The 23,146-nt window shown below is 40.6% G+C and overlaps 2 protein-coding genes across 2 annotated transcripts in view; both read left to right on the plus strand.

Annotated features, from left to right (window-relative positions):
- The window catches only part of GLB1 (galactosidase beta 1), a 38,102-nt gene continuing 14,956 nt past the window's right edge, over window positions 1-23,146 (plus strand). Inside the window, exons 1-11 of the mRNA XM_071561319.1 lie at window positions 1-92; window positions 9,756-9,925; window positions 15,536-15,686; window positions 15,994-16,054; window positions 16,863-16,957; window positions 18,236-18,416; window positions 19,582-19,640; window positions 20,547-20,668; window positions 20,768-20,808; window positions 21,278-21,390; window positions 22,473-22,547. Of these exons, the coding sequence (XP_071417420.1) occupies window positions 39-92; window positions 9,756-9,925; window positions 15,536-15,686; window positions 15,994-16,054; window positions 16,863-16,957; window positions 18,236-18,416; window positions 19,582-19,640; window positions 20,547-20,668; window positions 20,768-20,808; window positions 21,278-21,390; window positions 22,473-22,547 (1,122 nt within the window). The 5' untranslated portion in view covers window positions 1-38. The remainder of the gene's footprint in view (window positions 93-9,755; window positions 9,926-15,535; window positions 15,687-15,993; window positions 16,055-16,862; window positions 16,958-18,235; window positions 18,417-19,581; window positions 19,641-20,546; window positions 20,669-20,767; window positions 20,809-21,277; window positions 21,391-22,472; window positions 22,548-23,146) is intronic.
- TMPPE (transmembrane protein with metallophosphoesterase domain) lies at window positions 12-7,118 on the plus strand. Its single transcript, XM_071561325.1, has 2 exons — window positions 12-92; window positions 2,650-7,118. The coding sequence occupies exon 2, from the start codon at window positions 2,739-2,741 to the stop codon at window positions 4,053-4,055; it is 1,317 nt and encodes a 438-aa protein (XP_071417426.1). The 5' UTR covers window positions 12-92; window positions 2,650-2,738; the 3' UTR covers window positions 4,056-7,118.

Raw genomic sequence — 23,146 nt, forward strand, 5'->3', positions numbered from 1 at the left:
CCATCAGCTGACGCCGCCGTTTCCTGCCCGCGCCCGCCATGCTGCGGCTGCTGCTCCTGCTGGCCGGCCTGGCCGCGCTGCTCCGGGCGGCGGTGAGTGCCCTCCTCGCTCCCCCTCCTCGCTCCCCCTTCTGCGGATGTGCCCGGCGGCTCTGCGGGGCTGAGCGGCTCGCAGGGGCCTCTTCCCGCCGCCCTTGGGCCGCTTTTAAACCAAAGGCGGTTTGGGGCGAACGGGGCGCGGGTGCCGGGCTGGTGCCGTGCCGGAGCAGAGCAGGGAGGGCTCCGTGCCCCGCTGCCGAGCAGCCTGTCCCGGTCCCGGCCGTGCGGAGCCGAGGGAGGGCTGGTAGTGCCCCCTCCGGGAGGGGAGGGCCGGGGTCGCTGCCCGGCCAGAATGGGGTGCCAGCTGTGCCAGGGACTCCCAGGAATCGGGGGGCGCTGCGGGAGCTGGTACGGACACTCCATTAGCACTGGGAAAACTTGCTTTTCCTGTAGTGTGTGAGAGGAGGGAAAGGGGTTGTTCCTGTTCTGCATCTGCGGTTGTAGCCGCTTTGTCCCGGAGGACACCATTCCACTGCCTAAGGACAGACCCTTAGTCTTGACAGTCTTGTGGCTCATGCCTCCAGTTTAAGACAGAGTGACACTATTACCTTTGATAGGTGTTGCAATGGAATCGTGCCTAGGTGGTTAAAGATGCACGAAAAGCAGCACAACCTCTTGTGAGACCTTCATGGAAGGGAGGATTGGGTAACAGTAAATGTGAGTGGGGTTATGGCTGAGCCTTCCAAAATTCTGAAGGTTGGTGGATAAGAGGAATGGAGAACCAATACTCACCAAATCTGGTAGTATTAGGACTTATGGGGGATTTAATAAACAAGTTTAAAATAGATTAAATACTGTAAAAATGTATAGTGAGATTCAAGAATTTGCTGCCACATGAGGTTGTAGAGGTGGGCAGTGTTTAACAGATTAAAAAAAAATTAATTTGCCAGATTTAAATATATCAGGTTCATAAATAACATCCAGAAATGACTAGGTGAGGATTTGCCTTCTAACATCCCTAGGATAGTAATTTGTCAGCCAGAGGAGTATGAGGGAGCAGACCACAGACAGTGGCCAGGGTCATGTCACTTCTTCAAACAGCAGTTCTTGTTACTGTTGTCCGGACAGAATATTGCCTGGTGTCTAGGGACCTATGTACTTGAATCAGTAGGGCATTTCTTAGGCTCTTATCTCCTAGCTTTGTGTATTTTCCGTAGAGGCCTGTGTGTAAAATAGCAGTTCTTTATTATAAGAGCTTGAAGAACTGAGGCTGGGAAACACGATTTGTCTTAGCAGCCCACGTTTCCCTGACACAAGCAATAACCAATTTTAAGACTTAGCCTGGTCCTCAAAATAGAGCAGGGTCCTGTCATCACAGAGGCACTGTTGTTCTTTTAAATTAGCTTAGAAAGGTATGTGCTACAGATAAGCAACCTGCCAAGATGGGGTTTGCAGACTTCTGGGCTCAAGTTCACTGCTGAGCCTATAAGGCTGCTTTTGTGCCCTAGTTCTGAGGTATTTTTGGCTGTAATGTTTGCTTGCTTTTTCTCTGGGTATGTGAACTGAGAGACAGGAAGTGTTTTGAAAAGAAGCATATGCTACTGCATGACTGTTGTGTCAGACATGGTCTCTATTGTACATTATAAAAGACCTTCCAAACATTTTTTCATCTATGCTTAAAATAAAACAATAGATTTGTTTTAAATAGAAATGTGCAACCTGAGCACACTGTGACTGAGCAAAATACAGAGCAAACCAGGAAATTCTGGTACAATTAAAATATAACTGATGATTGCTTGTTTGTTTTCAATATGTGAGCAGATGTGTTAGACTCTGCTGCTGTCTAAAGGAGCAGAGTGTGTGATGTTTTAATCCCTTTTCAACTTAGTTTCATCCTGTTAGACCAGGATATGCTGAAATAGATGTTGAGTCTTGGAAAGGTGTAGTGGAAGTGAGCTGGATGTGAGCAGCAAAACACAATACGAGTTTCACCTCTGCTACTGATTTTCAAGGCTTTGGAGAAGTCTGAAGGATATTTGCTGATACATCTTTTGCAGTTTCTGGGACCACAGTTGCATCTGGTAGCTGTTCCAGTGGGCATTTCACTGCTGCTGTAGTGTGTGTTAGTAGAACGTCTTGCCTTGGGTAAGAATGATGTAGGGTGATGCTGCTTTTCAGATGGAGTCAACTGCTTGGGAAGAAGAACTGAAAACACGTGTTAGGTTAATATCAGAAACAACTTAGTCCCAGGACATGTATGGAATTTCCAGATACTGTAGTGATTGTTTCCAGGACTCATTGTATCCCTGTTGTGATCTATTGCCCTCTGCTATAAGGAAGTCTTCAAGAGGAAAGAGCATATGAAAAAAAAAAGGGTGGGGGAGGAATCATTGAGGGAGGCAGGCAGGAGCTTGGAAGGGGACTGCCAGAATCCAGTCTTTTCTGTTGTCTGATTTATTCCACATCAAGACTTCTCCTTTTCTTTATGACAGTGATTCTGCATGACCCAGCATCTTGGGTAGTACATAGAATAACAATCCTTTATTGCAGTCTGGGAAAAAGGGAATGTGTGTAATATTTTAAAACGGCTGATACTGGTTCCTGGTTGCAGGCTTTGTTGACCCAAGGCATCCCTTCATAACCACATTATTGCCTACTGGAGACTTCTGCAGAAGAGAAGGGAACAATCAGGAAGCCAAGATGATCTCCTTCAAGCAACTGCCCCTTGAAGCAAAGGCTGCAGTGGCTGCAGGAGTGGTTTTCTTCTCCATGATGCTATCACGGAGTTATCTGGCAGAAAAACTCGATCTCAGGACGCGGCACTGGGTTCTAAGGCTGCAGATGGCACTATTTGCTAATACTCTCATGTTGGTGGGATCTCTTCATGTTTGGAGAAGCACAGTCACCATGTTCACCAGGTCTTCAGCTGCCAGCTCCTTCTGTTTCATGCTGTGGAAAATTGCTGTGTTCATGTTTCTAGCTTTGGCTCATTCAAGCTTCTTTACATTGCTGTTTCTTGTTGCAGAAGAGCCCTATTTCTTCTCTTTAGCTGCCTACACTTGCTTGGGAGCCTATATCATTCTCATCTTCTTCCTCTTCACTCTGGGCTCTGTAGAGCAGGCTTACAAGTTCTTGGCAGGGAGAGGTGCTAAGGCAGGCACTGGCAACAAGAACAGAACAGCAATGAAACCAGTTTTGGCAGTCATGCTGACTCTTGTGCTGACTGTTGTTGGGCTGTTAAATGCTTCCCAGCCTCCTACTGTGAATTCAGTGGAGATTCCAGTTCACAAGCTGCCCTCAACCATGAACAACCTGAAGGTGGTGTTGCTTTCAGATATCCATCTGGGGCCTACGGTTGGGAAGACCAAGCTTGCCATGATAGTGAGAATGGTTAAGGCTTTAAAACCAGATATCACGGTGATTGTTGGCGACCTGACTGACGCTGAGGCAGAGATCATACGACCTGCTGTTGAGCCTCTTGGAGAACTTGCTTCCCCTTTGGGGACGTACTTTGTCACAGGAAACCATGAGTACTATACATCAGATGTTAGCAACTGGTTTGAGCTGTTAAAATCATTTAACATTCAGCCACTACATAATGAGAATGTGAAGATTGTTTCACCAAAGAGCACTAATGACTGGTTCTGCCTGGCTGGTGTGGATGACATTGAAGCAGATGTGTTACGCTACTCAGGACATGGCATGGATTTGAAAAAAGCTCTCAGAGGTTGTAGCAGTGAGCATGCAATAGTGCTGTTAGCTCATCAGCCAATTGCTGCAAAGTGGGCCCTTCAGGAGAGACCAGACATAAATTTAATTCTCTCTGGCCATACTCATGGAGGGCAGATGTTCCCTCTAAATGCTGGAGCTTATCTTCTGAATCCATTCTTTGTTGGCTTGTACAAAGTTGGGCAGAACACCTTTGTCTATGTCAGCCCAGGGACGATGTACTTTGGAATACCCATGAGGCTGGGCAGCAGAGCTGAAATAACAGAGATAATCCTTCATTCTGCTTGAGGAGTTCTCCATCTGACAGACTTCTACCATTCTTTTTTTGGTCAGTATATTGGCTCTTCTGCTATGAGAGGAAATCCTTTTTCAGGGAAGCCAGAGATGTGTTGGGCTGAACTTCAGCAGGTTCTCTTAAGTTTGAACAGAAAACACTACATCCTGGGCCTGTGAAACAAATTTGGGGCATGTTAAAATACTGCAGAAATTCGTTGAGTTCGTTATTACTGAGGTTCTGCATTAAAAGCTAGTGCTGATGTCATGGAGATAATGCGTGTCCTGTGCATGTTGAGTAATATCTCCTGTAGCTACTTCATGTTTCCAGTGTTTGCTACCCAGCTGCCTTACCAAATTTCAGGCAGATGAAGTTCTGTTCTCATGCAGTGAAATAATTTGTGCATGTTTGGCAGAAGGGGATACAGAGTGCCCACTGAGTATGCAAACTCTAGAAGCCTTATGCTAGAAGGGAACAGTTTAGGGTTTTTTTAATCGAGGCTGGATACCCTTATCTTGGTAGCTGTCTGCAACATGCACTGGGGCTTCCAGTCAGTACAGTAAGTTGCCAGGCATCAGTTCCGGTTAGAAAGCTGGTGAGACTGACACCAAAGGATGAAAGTAGCAGTCATCTTGGGCATTTCCCCAGAATAGCTGGGCATCTAGTAATTACTTACTGAAAATAACTCTAATAAAAGCAAATGAGAAACAAAAGTCAAAATTAACTTTTGTTGCTGTCTGAGCATACAGTACCTCCTGATGTATAGCACTAAATCCAAAGCTGAAATACTCAGTGTCTCTTCTCTTCATTCTATGTTTTTTTTCTTTCTGCTTAATTTCTATTCTGCCATTTCTCTCTTCCAAGAGTAAGGAGATGCTATTTGAAAACAATGCAAATAGGTTAATGCTTGAACTTTGTTTAAGACTTTAATATCTCAAGTAAACGGTGTCCTTTTTTAAGGAGACTAAACCCTGCAGCAGGTGGCTTTCCTTAAGACCATTTGTGTATCAATGTCCTGGTTGTGTGATGGGCACACAGCAGAATAACTGCTACAGGATAATGAGGGATGGAGAATTTCTTCCTCTCTTTTATAGAAGGGTATAACATAAAGTATCGTAATTCAGTTTGAGATATTAGGAAATATTAACACAAACATTCTTGTTTCTAGGTCTGTGTGTTCATATAAGAAAGCCAGGATGTAAATTAACACACATATATTGCCCTGGCTGATGAACAGTTTACTTCTGCACATCTTCCTCTCCCCTCCCGAGAAACACCACAAACAACAGAATAGGAACCTGGGAATCCTGTCTCTGAAGTCTGCAGCTGTAGCCACAGGGTTTCCCTTGCTCTGCCTTTCTGCCCACCAGCATGTGGCTTCCTCTTGGGCAGGCCCTCGTAGCACGGGGCAGAAAAGGGCAGTTCTTACATGGGAGACCGAGGACGCAAGACCAGAACTGAGGTGTTCAGTTCTTTCCTGCTTTCCTGTGTGAACCTGAACCATACAACCATACACACTTCTGTTTTGTTCTTCTGCTTCTGTTCTTGTTTTGAAGGAGGTGTATTTGAAAAGTACCACAGACTTTGTAAAGTGGAGGGTTTTTTCCAAGTTAAATTTTAAAGTTTCAGTTCATCCACTCCCCTCAACCCTTCCCCAGTCAGAGTTTCTAACTGCTAGGCTGGTTTTGTATCCTGTTCCTCTGTACAAACATCCTACATTTTTACTCAGGAATATTGAAAAATACTGTGAACGTGTCATGAGGGTTAGTGGAATTAGTCTGAAAACTCTGAACACCTGACCAGGCAGGCTCTCTACTTGCCAGACTAGATGATTTCTGTTTCCCACCACCTATAATTTAGTAAGGTTTTTTTTTTTGCTTGTGCAATACTACCTGCTTCAGTATCCTAAAGTTTCCCTGTGTGTTTAATGCTGCCCACTGTCTGTGCGTGGGCAGTGAGTGCCACCACTTTGCAGTCAGTGACAGTGTCAAATGGTCTTACGCAGTGAGAATGTCGATAGTCTCTAGCCCTTTGTTACTCATCAACATGCCTTCAGTGATGAGCTGTGTTCTGAGTTCTGTAGGGCAGAGTATACCCTCGAGGCCAGTGGTCTGGGATAGCTTTTCACTTGCTGCACTGAGTATTTTACCATGTAAAGAAGACTAATTGTTAAGCAAGTTTCCTTAACAAGAGGCATTTTTGGGACTGATTTAGGTGGTGTCAGTTTCTCAGTTAGTTAGTATTATTTTTTCTTTTTTAATTTTTCTTACCCTTTTCATTCCTCACTTCATTCTGTTCAAATGTGTGCAAAAACCTAGTCCGTCTGTCCCAGGACTTCTTCATTACTTTGTGTGTGCCTCTCTTGGAAGATTGTTATGTATCCTTTCAGAAGTAGATATGCATCCTTTTAGGAATGGTCATATTGTCATTTCATAGTTTTTTTGAGTTGCCCGACTGTAACTTACTTCTTAGTCAATTTTTTTTCAATAAGTATCTCCCTCTGTTTGCTTGATGATTACTTATTACTTAAAATGTTTTCTTTCTATGCCAAAAACATTTCAAAGCCTTTTCTTATTTACTTTTAAAAATATGAATGGAAAGTATCCTGGATTGACTTTCTTTTTAATAAAAGGAATTAGCTGTTTCTAAAATCTCTCTAATAGAGCAATCTCTAACTGTCCTTCAAGATTGTTTCTATACTTCTTCCATTTTGACTTGAATGTGCACAATGTAGACCTGTGTTCAGTATTCCAGATGAAGAAAAATTGCTGTGCTGCTTATTTTGTAATTTTTGAAGATTTTTTTTGTAATTTTTTTTTGTGTGTGTGGAATGTATTTGATTTGGAGAACTTAACCAAATGAATATGTATTTCTTCCTATAAAAAGCCAGTTCATTGAGGGATGGGAGCAAAGTTGACTACTGTCAGAATTAATAGCAGAATAGATTAGTATCATCACTTTGTGAAAGTTATATTTATGTATTATATACTTGCTATAGAATGGATTTAAAAATATGTAAATTGTGGTATAACAAATGCTTTAAATGTTGGTATTAAATAAAATTTTATTCTTCTATCAACAAATATGCCTGTAATGACCTCTTATTTTGTACCAGCATCTATTGTAGCAGTTCATGATGAATAGTTTTAACACACTAATTCTGTTTACCAACAAAACGCTGCTGGACAATAAGCCTGAGTTGTTTTGGAAAATCTCACACCCGCATGGCCAGGCAAGGCCTGGTGGAGAGTGGGAAAGGTAAGGCTACTATGAAATTGTCCTGAAGTGTATGAGGAGAAAAAGGTGCAGGCTGAAGGGATAAGGATGTGATGCAGAGGAAAAGATCCCTGCAAGGTTACTGAGACTTTTTTGGAAGGAGCAGAAGAGAATGAGGGGCTTGTGGTTCTCAATTTTGGTTCTTAAGCTTTGGGGTAGAGAAAGGGGGTGTTCTGTGTTTGAATGGTCTACACAACAGAGGTAGAAATCGTCACAGGTGGAGAGGTTTGTTCAGAATTTTTATCCACATTTGCTTGCTTTCCAAATAAGAAAAAGAAAACCTGTTTTGTAAATTTGGAGAATGAGAGATTCTAACCACTGTTAAACAGATTCGTGTGTTGATGATACTAATTTTTTCCTATGTCAGGAGACTTAAACATTATAAAATTTCAAAATAGCATTAAGGTTGCAAAAATAAATTAGTACTTGATTGAAGAAAGAACAAATTCTTTAGTTCTTCCTTTTGCATGTGAGTATACTCTGAGCATGTAAGGTGCAGCATTATACCACTGGCTCTAGTGAGTCTGAGTTTTCATCTGGGTGCTGATACAATTTGGTAAGAATGAACTGGCATCCCAAACAGTGCTGCTAGTTTGTGTTTGTTGGATTTGCTTAACAAGCAGACCCACTACCCCTTCTAGGGAGATGCAGCAGGAGTGAATTCCCTGCATCTTCATAACCGTGAGTATGGAATATTGACAGAGCCAGATGTAAATTCATGAGGAGAACTCCCTTTTGTTACAAACCTTGGGTTATGAACTGACAATAAAATAATGATTATTGATCATGAGGGGAAGTCTGTTTACAGTGGGTGAGGAATGAGATTGATTGGAAGTGCTCTGGAAGCTTCCTCCCTCTCCTCACCCCCGTAAAAACACTGTGTTGGAAAGCCTGTATGTTGGGAACATGATTTATAGCTTAAGAAGCGTGACTTCTAAATGGCAACTGGTTCAGTGATGACCACTTTCATAATTTATACTTTCTTCTAATTGTTTTATTGCTTTAAGGCAGCCTTGGTTCTCTGCCAGCAATATCTGTCCCTGAGGGTGTGTAAGCAGTTGTTTCAACAGTCATCATCTCAACAGTTACCTGCCATAAGTGGAAGAAGTGTCTTTTCCATAGGCCCCTTGATGTGATCTAAAGTCTAAATGAGGGGACTAAAATTCTCATGCAGAGGGAAACCACAGCAATTTATTTTGACTCTCCTTATTTCCAGGAATAATGGCCTTTCAGTGTGTAATGTGCTTTTATCCCTAACAATGCTTTTCTTTTTTTGCTCTTCTAGCATTGCAGAGCTGTGTTGCTGCACTTGCGTTCTGAGTTCCATTTAGTCATGGTCATTTGGAGGCACTCGGCACTGCTCTAGTGCTGTGACTTGTGACAGAGCCCTAGAGTAGAATACATTGCAAGGATGTGAAACATCTATTCGATGTTAGTAAAGGTGAATGGTTTTGTTTAGGGGTACACACACTACAATTCCATCCTAGTGCAAGTTTTAATTGAAAGATCAGCAAAAAGTCACATATATTTGAATTGAACAGAAAATAAGCCTCTGGTACAGACCTTATCCTCTGCAGTGATAGTTTAATTGAGGTTTAACAGCCTGGAGTTACTGCAGCATCATAATTTCCACTGAATAATCCCAGCCTTTAAATTACATTTGTTCCAGAGCACTTGGTTTATATTTCTTGGCTCTGTAAGGTCCTGATTTTGTAGAGGCCTGGCTCGCCCATATGTTTGTTGAATCAAGATTTATTTCAGATTTCATAGAACTCTCTGTTAAGTAATCTCAAGAATGGGTCTGTGTTTGTGGAATCAGAGCATAAAAAGCTTCTGGTGTGCCACACTTGTCAGTTCCTTAAATTTCTTGTTTCCCTGCTGGCTCAATGTTGTATCTTCTCATATCTCTTGTTAGACATCCACCACATAATTTCACTTGTTCTCTGTTGGCAGAATGTTTTGGATTGCCAGGTGCATTTAGGACACTTTCCACAACTTTTTTTAGGTTTTCTGTAAAAAAATTCCTCTTGCAGTTGCAACACACTGTAGTCTTCCTCACTGGAGTTTGTAGCCTTGAAAGGTTTGCAGAGAATGTTATCTAACTCAATTGCTCCATTTAATGGCAGTCTAGGGCTAGGCATATTTGCTTAGTAATTTCATCCTCCATTTTTTCAGGATGGTGTATTTTTGGTCTGAACTATATCTGCTAGTTTGTGCTCTTGTTCTTTTGTCCTGTGACACTTTGCACTGGTTCTTTTTTGTTCTCTTGTGCTGAGGCTCAGGTGGGCTATAGGTACCTAATGGAGAGTCAGTCACCATCTGTTACTTTGGGACCATTATATCTTCTACTGTGGACAACCCACAGATGTATAGACTGTTCTTGGTGTCTTTCAAGGGAAAAAAAAATTACATTGTGTATTTGTTTGTCTTGTATACAGAATGTACCCCCGAGGAGCTTTGGGATTGATTATGATTGCAACTGCTTTGTCAAAGATGGGAAACCATTCCGTTACATCTCCGGTAGCATTCACTACTCCCGGGTGCCCCGGTACTACTGGCAGGACCGCCTGTGGAAGATGAAGATGGCAGGACTGGATGCCATTCAAACGTGAGTAGCTGCTGACTTTCCAAAAGATTTGTAGTCCTGGGAGCTGTAGGAGAAGCAGCTAAGTGGAATGCCACCACTGGACTCTGAATCCCAAGGACCTGAGTTCAAGTCTCAGTGGGGACTGTCCCCTGGCAGTTCAATGCCTCCCTGCCATCCCATCCCGTCAGATCTCGGATGCTCAGCAGGGTCAGCCCCAGTCAGTACCGGGGGCTGTGACAGTCCCGAGGACTTCACTGTCACTGTCCAAGCTCTCTCGGCCGTGGCAAATGGACCTTAGGAGTTAAATGGTGGGGCCAGTTCTGTGCATGCTGTGCCTGACCTAAAAAATCCACTGCGCAGGCTGGAAGGGCACGTGGGGAGAGCCCTGCCCAAATTTCTGTTCTCGAAGTTTGGCCATACATACAGACTTAGTTTGTTATTTTTTAAGTAATAGGTGAGAAAGCTCTGGAGAAGTGAATGATGGTACCAGAGACCTCCAAGAGTGTAAAGTGGGACAGTTGAGTGGGTTATAATGAACAGGCAACACCTCTTGCTTCACAACCCAGGGTGCAAATGTGACCTCAAAGAAATTGTTGGACTGTGAACTTTGGCAGCTTCAACAATTGTATGTGCTCTGCCTTTGCCAAGGGCGTTGTATTGTGTGGTCGAAAGGTAGATCAGGTGAGAGGAGACAATAAGCTGTTTAAAGCTATTTCACCAGGAGCATTTAAACTTATAAAATGGTTGAGAACTTGGTGTTCTTGTTTAAACAAAAAAAATAAGGAGCTTTCAGTTTTGTGTGTGTACCAGACCCTTTTAATCCATCTTTCTTGCCTTTCGTACCTGATTGTGTACTTACTACAACAGGTGAGGAACAGATTAAAAAAAAAAAAGAAACTCTTATTTTTGCTAAAGCTTCCTTGACAAGGGGAGTGGTAGAAAAGTGTAAGGTTCAGTCTTTCCAAGCAATGGCTGTAATTCTCAAATAAGTTTCTTTTTCTTTCTTAAGTCATTGCAAGGCTTAGAGCTTCTCTTTGAAGCTGCCTGCTTTTGTGCTATGGACTGCCAGGCAGTTTGGTTCTGGCAGTGCAGAGCCTGCAGGCCAGGGCATTTTGCTCAGTGGAAGTGTTGCACCACCTCTCCTTCCTCACCCTTGAAATCTCTATTTTTGTTAGCCCTGCAAGCTGAAGGTTTGCATTGTACAGTTGGGGTTGTGATCTATGTGAATTGACAGAGGGAAAGAAAAGAAGTTATATTTTTCAAATTTAGGATTCTTCATATTTTTGTGTGTCTTTAAACTCTTGTCTGTGTTGGGATGTTGCAGTGACTGTTTGGTGAGAGATTTTGGGGTGTTTTTTTTTTGTTTTGCATTAAAGCAAGCAAGCTCTATCTTTGCTCACATTATGAAAGAGCAATGAGATTAAATAAACACATATGGTCAGGACAGGGTTTCTGGAATTACCCATGTAATTATTTTTTTGCTACAATAAAAGTAATCTAGAGTGAACCTGAAAATCATACTTTCTGGTGTGTGACTTGAAGGTCAGCCTGTGTCCAGACACTGACTCTGTGACTCCTGGAATCCATAGTGTCTCACATTTCCCTTATGTCTCGGATTAATTTTTCTCCTCCTCCCAGCACCCATGGGTTTTCAGTGCCCTCTGTTCATTTCCAGCTTTTTCAAACAGTCCCTCTCTCTTTTTTTTTTTTTTTTTTTTTTTTTAAGAATTGCCAGTTCATGTCTCTGCTGCATCAGACCTTTTAAGATAGGAATATATGAATATATTTTCTTTCCTGTTCTCACTGTTGTTTAGTGGCAAAGTTTCTGCAGGTCTGGTTTGGTGTTTTCGTTGTTGCTTTCTCCCTTTTCCTTTATTATACCTCACTAACAAGGTGGTTTTTTATTTCCTTTTTTTTATTGCCAGTTGTTGAAATCTCCTGCTCTGCTTCACTGCTTTGCATTAGTGTCCTGCCACTGTGCAGGAAGAAGTGGAGACTTTCATTTCTGCCGGTGCCAGCTGGTCTCTGTTGGTCTTGGGAGAGCTGAGTTGTGGCTGTTTGGGCGCAGGAGGTGCCGTGCAGCTGGCAAGTGGTTATGGGACCTGTGGCCTTGGGTGTTACTGGTATGTCACCAGTGACAGATAACAGTTTATTACAACCTCCTTTTCTTCTTGTCAGAGCAGATTGAGATTCTATAACCTTCTGCCCTCTTACTGCTTTTACCTTTGGATTTTTTCTGCTGTGGTGGAAGATAAGTCCTAAATGTGTACTTTAGAAGCAGAAACTAGCCCAGTGCCTTGCATTTTCTACAAGAACAAAATCCATGCATCTTTCCATTTGACACTAATCTCTCTCTTTCTCTCTTGATGCTAAAAAAGCACCTCACCCACCAAAACCCCTTTTATTTTTCTTAGAAGTTTCCCAATAATCAAGTCTTACTGCTGTTGCTTGTTTGAGATAAATCAATGAATGTTCATATTACACCAAACCTGCTGTGATTTTGTATGGTTTTCTTAAAAAGTGCAAATCGATCTACATGATTATTTAGTTGTGTTTTTGGTTTGTCTTCTTCTCTGTACTCTCTCCTGCATCAATAGTACTATCAGCAAGGGCTGTGAAGTTGTTCTGGAATGGACAGCCAGCACTGCCAGACTGTCTGGTAGAATGTGGTAGTTGGACTCCCAATCTTGAGGCCACCTCTGCAGACTGTGATTTTGCAGCTTGGGGTTTTTCCCATGAGATAGGAAACAGTCTTGCTATAATTTGAAATATGCGAACCTTCCTTGTTCTTATCCAGGTGTTCCCAGTGAGGCTTACCACTTCAAGGGAAACAGGATTCTTTTATTATAGGATTGTTCATGTAAATACCTTGTGATCAAAGCCAGCCAGACCTGTTCTCCTTCCGGTTCTCTGCAGCATCTTTTCCAAAAGACTCACTATGCCTTGATGCATCATTCAGCTCCTGACTGAGTCAGCAGCTCATCCTGGACTCTGGAATAGGTGAAGTCATGTTACATGTGTGTAACTAATTGCATCTGGTGGCATCTTAAGCAATAACAGAACATGAGAAAATGGGTGACAGGAAGCTTGATCTTATATTTAAGTTTCAAATATCAGGGCCTACACCTTCTAAAATAGCAGGTTGAAATTTAATGTTGTGGTTGGTGTGACAGCCCAGAAAATGATGGAGGAGGACACTGAGGAGCTCCACTCCTCACCTCAGCAGGCAGCACCCAAAGGCATCTGGTCACAGGAGGATATCTCCGTGTTTTCAGTTCCTGAACAATGTCTGCCAAATGGATATGGATGCTGGCAAAGATATCTGGAAAGGACTGAAAGTTAGGGGTTTGTTTGGGTTGGTTTTGTGTTTGTTTGGGGTTTTGTTCGTTTTTGTTTATTTCTTTGGTTGGGTTTTTTGTTGGTTTTTTTTGTGTAAGAGATAAACAATTAACCACTAGATGGAGCTAAATATATATAGGATTTACAGATCAGTTGTGAAACTTCCTGAAAGAATTTGCAGTTATTTTTCTAGGCTCATAGACAGTTAAAGAATGTTGAACATTTTCTTTGTTTAACTCTATTTGTTGACTACGTAAGTGGAAAGCTGTAAATCTGTAGAAACTCCTTCTAGGAAAGAGCTTGCTCTTTGTCTGTATGTCTCTTAGAATTACTTAAACACAATTTACTGTTTTTAAAGACTCATATATGTGTAATTTAACTAGCTATAATATGTATATGTATAATACGCCACTCAATTATGAAAATAGTAGAACTTATTTAATTTTACACTATTTAAAAAAACCCACCCTGGTATTACAGAGAGAAGTATATTGTACATTAAGATATAGTTAAAGTACATTTTTTTTCCTGTTGAGAGCCCTGTAATACAAGAGGAAAACTATGACTTCTAAAGAGAAATAAGATTACTGGATAAAGCTTAGAAATTGTGTGTAAATGGAAGGGAAAGGCTATCACTCAAACACAGAGGAAATGTCATGATTCAAGTTTAAAAAAGGGATGTGGGTTTCCATTATAAGTTCATTATTCTGTAGCTAAAGCAGTACAGCATTAACAACTGATTACAAATGTACAGTGAGACTTATAAGTCTAATAAGACTTATACTCACTAATGATAACAATTTCAAAGTGAAATTGCTTGAGGCCATTTCTAGCTGTAGAAAATATATTGGGGGATTAGTGTCTTAATTTTTAGACCAGTGTTTAAAATACATTTATATCATGATTCATTCTCTAAAAAGCCCTTACATACATTTTTTTCTTAATTTTCTTCCCTTCTTTTCTACTTCTTTGTTTTTCTTCCAGCCTTGTGGTGAAGCATGGGACATAAATGAAAACTGCTTCTGGAAGAATTTTTCTGACTTGTTCGATCTTGAGCTTAAGGGAACTGGAGAAACCCTTTTGTCCTCACGTCAGATACTATTAAGCATATTAAAACCTTCAGACTTGTTTCTGGAACAAATTCATAAAACTCTGCAATGACTATATTTTCATAACTAACAGATGACAAGGTGTAGTTAAACTGCAACTAGAATGCTTGTCTCATATTAACCTGTAATTTAGTTACCAGTAATAAGTAGCTGGTTTGGTACAGTAAAAAGAAAGGAGTAGAAATGATTGCTGTCTCTCTGTAGCCATATTTTAGGCAGTGAGAAACTGCTAGGAAGTTATTATCTAACCATCTTCATTTAGCTCAAACACGTGTGATGCTCTGGTAGAAGCATTTTTCAGTGAATGAATTGCTACATCTGCCTCCCTGTACAGGGACAGACAGAACTTTGCCTCTTGCCACAGTGTCATGTTGGTGATTCACAGTCAGACACTGCTTTTCAGTGGAACCTGCAGATCCTTTTCCTGTTAATACCACTTCCATTTGTCTTCTTATTTTGTATGTTTTTACTTTTTCTATGCAAAAAAGAATGAAAAAGTGATAACTTTTAATTCCTTGTTAGTTAAGAGCACTTGGAATCCTGATAGTGTTCACTGATGGATTTGCAAGTGCTCCCCAACTGCAATCATGCTGTGCTTTACATCACCTAGATGTCAATAAAAGTTTTACGTGTAGTTAGACCTACCGAAAAGACTTGGGATACTCCTCCAAATAATCCATTGCTTTCCCACCATATTGTGTGTTGTTGTTTTATTGTTAATTTTTATTCTGTGTTGTTACACCAATTATCCTCTTTTTTTTTCCTTGCTTTGTCCTTGACCTCCTCCTTTGTGGGTGGTTTACAGTATTCATCTCCTTATCAACCTCCCACCACTGTACAGCTGGCAGCTGACTTGCTAACATCAAAACTGTTAACTACTTAAATTATGGAACAGACATCATGCTTTCAAAACAGCAGTACCAAAACCTATTTTTGCATTGAAATGGACTCCCACAGACATACTGCAAAGTGCTAAACCTAATTTCAGTACTCTTTTGAACACCTTCTGCCATATGAAGTAGCTCACAGAAGAAAGACCCTAGGGAAAGGCCCTCTTGTGTTTTACTAACCTGAAGGACCAAGTTCAGCAGCACAGATCTCTGGGGCACATAGTGCAAAGAATTGTGTCTTGGAATTCTGGTTAGTCTGTTTCCTAATGGAAGATGATTTTCTCTCTTAACAGGTATGTCCCATGGAACTACCACGAACCCCGGATGGGCGCATATGATTTCTTTGATGGCAAAGATCTCGAGTATTTTCTGCAGCTTGCTAATGACATTGGATTGCTTGTTATCCTGAGAGCTGGACCTTACATCTGTGCAGAATGGGACATGGTATACAGCCTTTTGTAACAGTGAGCTCATTTCCAGGGTAAAACTGATGCAAGTATTTCTGCCTTGAAGTAGAGAAACATACTTGATGTATCTTTGGACAAGAGTCTTGGTTTAGCATATTAAAATCCATGCATCCCAAGCGACTTCTTACAATACAAGCTTACTCTGTATTTGTTTTTTCATTAGGAGTTACTACTTTCTTGTAGAAAATCAGTCTTGATGTCTCAGTATATGTTTTGATAAAAGGCTAAATTCATCTTAGATTTCCTAAAAATGCTCTCTGAAGTCTTTCCCTTTCTTTTCCCAGGGAGGTCTTCCTGCGTGGCTGTTGGAGAAGGAATCTATTGTTCTCAGGTCTTCTGATTCAGGTAGAGGTGTCAAAAAAAGGTTACAAAAAATATACTTTAGCAGCAAAGCAGCTTACTGTTTGAGGCCATTAGTACATAATTCATATTTCAGCTTAATTTTTCTTGTGAGTAAATTCTTCAGTACTTTTAATTAGAAGTGTGTATTCAAGAAGTATACAGAATGAGAAAGTAGGGTAGAAAGTTTTCAAGGTATTGAGAAGTTGGTGTCAAGAGGGAAATCATTGCCACCATTGAGGAAAAGACAACAGGCAGCTTCAGCTTTGAGATTGTTGGTGTTTTCATGGCCAATTGGGCACTTTTCGTGGGGATCCTTCAATCCATGGCTGGTCACTGTGCATATAATTCCAGAATTAGCTGCAGCATTCTCTGGTCTGCCTGGTCATAGGCCAGTCGTGGGGAGGTGAAATGAGACAGGAGAATAATATGTTTATTGGAGTGTGTGTTAGGGGGCAAATATATAGATGGCATATCCAACTTTTGCTCATTTTTTATTTAAAAAAAATACACATAGCAACATTTGATTCCCCCCCCCCCCCCCCATTAAAATGTATTAGGACAACCTGTGTGAGACATAATGGAGTCCCTTTGGTGATTTTCCAAATTCATCAGTATTTAAATGTTTTATTTTTTAGTAGCCTACTAGATTCTGACATTTATGACCAAGTATAAGAGCAATCTGTTCATTAAATGCTGTTCATACTTTATATAATTAGAACACTAGGTAAAAATTATCCATATGTAATTTAAAACAAAAATAAAAGAAACTCCAGAGAAGTTATGTGAAATGTTTGTACTTTGTGTATCACAGATTACCTGGCAGCAGTAGCGAAATGGATGGGTGTCCTTTTGCCAAGGATGAGGCCTTACCTCTATCAAAATGGAGGTCCAATCATCATGGTGCAGGTAACTTTCTGAAATTCAAATGAACTCAAGCAGCACGAACGCTTATAACCTCTTTCAGACACTCCACGGATCTTGAGTGGTGCTGTCCCATATGTTCCTTAGCAATTTCAGGTAGCTGAAAGGTTCTGATGAAATACTTTATCCTAAAGAACTGAATGCGGTGTTTCCAGAATCCAGAGATCACTCATCTGTTCTGTCAAAGTTGTTTCCCACAACCACAGAAAGCAACAGAGGGAACTTGTGTAGCCTTTTAGATGTGAGGTTCATGCCAGTTCTCACATAAAGCCAAAGCACAATTGCCTGAAACAGTCTGGGAGGAAAAAGGGGAATCAGGATACCTGCAGACAGAAGCAAAAGCAGTATGGAGTAAGCCTAAAACCTGTGACAAAAACTACCCCAAAACTTAGGCTTTTTGGTTCTTAGCACCTAATTTAAGTTGTAAATGTTTCAGGACACAGTGTTTTATGTTGATGGTGAGTAGCTTCTCTCTTAAACTCCTTCTAGATTTACAGGGGTGATTGTTCTATATTTTTAGGGTTTGACCGTAAGGAGAGCTTTATTTCAAGTTTTTTTAAACTCCCTGGTTGGCACGGGACTGAATAGGAGACACTTCTTGTAATATGCCCAACATCATGTTGTTGAACAATGTGTTTTGTCTATTGAGCAGAAGCACAGGGCAAAATTCTTTGATAGAAATAAGATACTTTTAACAGGATTTTCAGAAATAATCTTCAGATCTATGTAGCATTGGATCTGAAGCTTGGAAGTCCATCTCCTTGGGAAAGGGATAAGGTGTGTACCTCTCCGTAGTAGCAGTGTTGTCCTTCTCCCCTAAGTACTGCTGAATCCGTTGCAGGGCTTTGCTGTTCCTGTGAGCCCTTTGGAGATGTCCAGTTTTGTTGCAGGTTTGGTCATGCCACAGCTTGTTCTATGGCTTTGGTGTTCTGCTTGGGGGTGTGGGTTATAGATCTCAAATTTTAATAGAGACTGTGTTGTGATCACTGTAGCTAAGTAGAAAGGGTAGATACTTTTGGTGGGGGGTGATTTGGTAGAAAAATGGCTTAGCTCTGCTCAGTAATTGCTCCACTGTAAGATACAGGTGAGAGGAATCAGTGCCTAGAAGTCTTGTCTTCTCTTGCTCCTCAGATCTGGAATTAAAATTCTGTTTTCAACATTGTTGTCAAAGGAAGAAGAGGGTTGAATTTGGGCTTTCTGGTTTTGGTATCAGATGCAGACTGAATTTGGCTGTGGCTTTACTGACTTGCTTTTACTCTGCAGGTAGAGAATGAGTATGGAAGCTACTTCGCTTGTGACTATAACTATCTGCGTTTCCTTCTGAAGCTCTTTCGCCTGCACCTTGGGGATGAGGTGGTGCTTTTCACAACTGATGGAGCAAGCCAGTTTCACTTGAAATGTGGAGCTCTTCAGGGTCTTTATGCGACAGTGGACTTTGCCCCAGGTTGGAGACGGCTGTTTGATACCAAGAGTTTGGGTTTGTGTGTGGTTGTGGCAGAACAAACTGATTCAACTGCTTGACAAACCTGACTGCTTTGCTTCAGTGGGGTAATAGGCATTTATGTGTATTTGATGTATTGTTAAACATACAAGAATCACCCATGAGCACTCAATTAGAGAGTCATAGTCCTGAAATCATGAATAAATGATTTACACTGCTCATAGTAAGTATCTCCTAAAAATTAGCAGTAATAGTTGTTATTGATTCTACTTTTTTTTTTTTGTATTGGTGGTTGTCTTCGTCTGTCCTAGAATCCAGCCCTCAAAATATGTTTCTTTTTAAGCCAGTAGTTATTAGGAAAAATAAAAGTACTGCTGAAAATCATCATTAAAAATGTGCACACTGCCACAATTTGCTGTGATACAGGCCTGAAGAATGGCTAAGCATCAGTAGTGTTATGAGAAGGTACCCTTTTGGTAGGGGAGTTAAAGATTTAAATGTTTTTATGCTGCATGGATTTGGCAAAATTAGGCTTAAGGCAAAAATAGGCTTAAGGCACAAGAAACAAACACCAAGATAGATATATTATTTTTTAAATAAGTGGCCTCTTCTAGACATTATTCTCTCTACAGCCAAACGTGTGCTTATCAGGAGTCTGTTTTCTTACAAGTAGAATGAAATTGTGAACTCCTTCATGTGAATCATTTATGAGATGGCGAGCTACTCATGGAAGTGTTTGTTTCCAGTCACTATGGCTTGACCCACTAGGAGTGATCAGAAGTGAAATGCCTTTTTAGAGATTGCCTGGCTTCAGTTCTTCCCCATAATCTTGGTAACATACCTCCATACCTAGACTTTCCCAATGATCAAGTAGCAATTCTGACACATCTCAGACTTTCTCATGCCAGGATGTCATTGCTGAGAAAAGCTGGTTTTTGCAAAGATATATCTCAAAGGCAAAGACATATACACATGCATGCATACATGTCTGTATATATTTTAAATAAGTTCTGCAAATGAAACACTGGAATCAGAAGTATTGATTCCTATGTTTGCTGGAGTAACTTTCTTGTCATGATTGAAAGGGAGATGACACCTATTTCAGTAAAATGAATGACCCAAAAAGTCATGGATGTAGCAACTCAATTTTATTTCTTTCTGTTTATAGGTGGCAATGTTACAGCAGCATTCTTAGCTCAAAGGAGCAGTGAACCTAAAGGTCCTTTGGTATGTCTTTTCTCTTAAGTTTCTTGTGTAGTTTCTAATCTTGAAGTCATTAATAAGAGAGGAATTGCCAACAGTGCATTGAACAGTTTTAGGGACACATTGACAATGACATAATTTCCAAGTCAGTCAGAAAAAACAAACAGAGGATCTTCCGTGGGTGTTTGTCAAACTCACATTAACTGCTGTTCTGCAAATACTATTTTAGTCTCAAAATGTATTGATTTTGTTTCAGTAGTTTTCCTGGCTAAGACAAATGTTTACAAAGCAGCGGAAACACTAAGTATGATTAGATGAGTTAGTGAGATATGTGTGTAGGTGAAAGCTAAAAGCAAAATTAGAAGGGCAACGTAGAAGTTGTTTCCTGTTTTCAACCACCCTAGAGGTTTTAGACAAGTCATAATGGGATGTAAGATCACTGGAAGCCATTTTGACAAAGGGAAAAGGCCTCTTGAGGATACTGTATTACCTCTGTGCTATGAAATTGTTTAGAACACAATTGTAAATATTTTGTTTTCATTACATTTAGTCTGTGTATGCTATTCTGCAGAGAGTATGTTGGTTTCATCATTTATTTGAATGCCAAGCATGTGAAACATTCATGTTGACAGGTTCCCAGGAAATCCATGCTCTTAGCTACTTAAGCAGTTGTTTTCAGTGTCCCTATAAAATTACTGAAACAATCCTTTAATTTCTTTGTCCAGCAATATGGAAGTCTGACCAGTCTGCTGAAAAAGACTAGTTTAGTATATATTTTGCTGTATCTATAGTAGTTTAAAAATGGCTCAAATGAGTCAAGGTGGCTTTTTTTTCCTTCCTTCTTACAGTTAGTGACCTTAAATCACATTGCATTTTGTTCTTGTTCCCTCTTCATGTTTTCCCTTCCTGTTTTGCCCTTCCTCCTTTCAGGTTAATTCTGAGTTTTATACTGGATGGTTGGATCACTGGGGACACCGTCATTCTGTTGTGCCTGCACAAACTATAGCTAAAACACTTAATGAAATCCTGGCACGTGGTGCTAACGTTAACCTGTAAGTGTGTGTTCAGTAGAGGTTAATTTGGGGGGAATTTTTTTCCCCCAGTTCAGCAAAACCTGATTTTAAGTGGATGGATTTTTTTTTCCTTTTTAGGTACATGTTTATAGGTGGGACTAACTTTGCCTATTGGAACGGTAAGAAATTATTCACAAGATACTAATGCTGTAAGGGAACTGTATATGAATTAGGTAATAATGTGTTCTGTGAAAGAATTAGCTGTGCTTACTTTCACATGAGAAAAGATGATTGCACTAGCTATTCTCTATTGCCAGCCTGTTGTACTAAACCCACATGGTATTTGTCTTTGCCAAGGCTACTTCTCCTTCACTCAGTCCTGTGAAACAGCTGAAACACACATAAATATGCTTCTCTTCAGAATATTTATGAAGACTGTATAACAGAGTGGTGTGAGCTCACAAGGACATTGTCCTCCACCAGGAATAGTTTCTCTATGTCAAATCCCACATACCAAGGCCTACATTGAATCTAAAAATGTAGCACAGGATGACTGTGATTGGAAAGAATTCTCAGAGTTGATGGCTTTGGAAAAAAACTAGCTCTTCCACTGTTTCTATTGCTTTTCCTTTTTTCCTCTTCCCTTAGGTGCTAATATGCCCTATTTGCCACAGCCCACCAGTTATGACTATGACGCTCCACTGAGTGAAGCGGGAGATCTGACAGAAAAATACTTTGTGTTGAGAGAAGTCATTGGTATGGTGAGTGTCCTCAGGACAATTTTAGAATGGTTCTTTGTAACATCCCTGGTGTACTGCAAACTCTCTTGTTCTTGCATTGGCAAAAGTCACTTCTGAATTTACTGTTTTCTGGAAGTGGCAGAAATGAAGGAGAATGAGACAGTGAGGCCAACCTACCTGCTTATTACAAAAGGGGAAAGATCTTGCACCTCTCTGGCTATACCTTCTGTCCTGATGGCTCCCTCCTTCCTTTTAGAGGAGAGGGGATACAGATACAGGCCTGACACCCAAATGATTGAGCTGTTCTTTTTTACTATTTGCTTTTTTTCAACTTAAGGTCAGTATGCTGAATCAGCTCCCTCAGTCAGCTGCTGGGGGATGTGTTTCAAAAAAAAAAAAAAAAGAGCCAATTAAAAAAACCCTTTTCTTGGTGCTGAGGAAAGCTTTTGAGCCTGAGTTTTACACTGGTTATACCATGTGTAAACCTAGAAAATCATGCCTTTCACTCAAACTTTCAAGCTGAAATCAAAGTAAAATCTCTTAAGAAAAAGATTCATTGGACAGTTGTGTAGGCCAGGACTGGAGGGAAGCTAAAGATGAGAACTCAGGGGTTCATGGAGCTGTGGTCTCAGGGCCTACTTCTCAAAGGCCCCAGCCTAGGCAGTAATGGATTAGCAGGAAAGGCAAAAGAGGCTAAAAATTCCCATATGGAGGTGCTGCAGACTTGTAAAAGTTCACTCAACCCCCCCGTGGACTGGGGAGATGACTGCAGAAGGGCTGTGGGAGTAACTCAGGCTGTAGCCACAGGAGGGCTCCCAGGGCATTGTGTTTCTTTGGCTGCTCAGTTCTTTTGTTATGCTTTTTACCATTACTGCAAATTGAATAGTTATTAAAATTTGTTTACCATATGTGATCAAGTCAGATTTCTTCCTTAGAAAAACCTTCTCCATCTTAAGACTAGATGCATCTTTAACCTTTAGTGAGATTATTTACTTCTAGCCAAAGTTCTGCTTTTGTAAGCTGTGAAGTATAAAGTGAGAATTCAGTTAAAATGTGTTTGTATATAGGTTTTGAGTGGCTTTTTTCCCTCCTTCTCTTTCCAGTATAAGCAGTTACCAGAAGGTCTTATCCCTCCAACAACACCCAAATTTGCATATGGGAAGGTTCGCTTGCAGAAGGTAAATTAATATTTGTAGTATGCTGTGTATTTTTTGTAATGCTCTGTGTTTGCTTTTACAAAAAATGTTTATAAGGGTGTTATGGGAAGCTCTAGATAGCCTACAAATTAAAGAGAAAAACCTTGAAAGCAAACTTTCAGGAAGGAGGAAATAGAGTTTGCAAGTTAGGAATCATGCCCATGTTGGAAAATGAGAAAATATATCTTACCTGGATATAAAAACATAATTTTTACAATATGCAGTATGTGCCTGAAGTTTTACTAAACTGAAATTAATGTATTATTAACACAAGAGAATCATAGTTAGTGCAGATAATTCATGTATGAGTAATGTAGCTGGGAGAATGTTACCATGAGAGCTGTGAGCAAAGAGTGTTTTTGTAGCTGGTAATGCCTCTGAAGTAGAAGCAGCAGTGAGGATATACGTGCCTTTTAAATACTTATGTGGGTTTAAATTTTGAATATGGAACATTTTTGATAAATTTGAAAGTCCTATTGATAATATTTCTTACAAGATTTATGCAAATCTGTAGCTGATGAGAGAAACTAAATTAGTTCTTGGTGAGGAAAAAGCACGCAGAACCAAGCCTGCAGAACCCA

The sequence above is a fragment of the Pithys albifrons genome, chromosome 7 (genome assembly GCF_047495875.1).
Source record: "Pithys albifrons albifrons isolate INPA30051 chromosome 7, PitAlb_v1, whole genome shotgun sequence".
Lineage (NCBI taxonomy): Eukaryota > Metazoa > Chordata > Aves > Passeriformes > Thamnophilidae > Pithys > Pithys albifrons.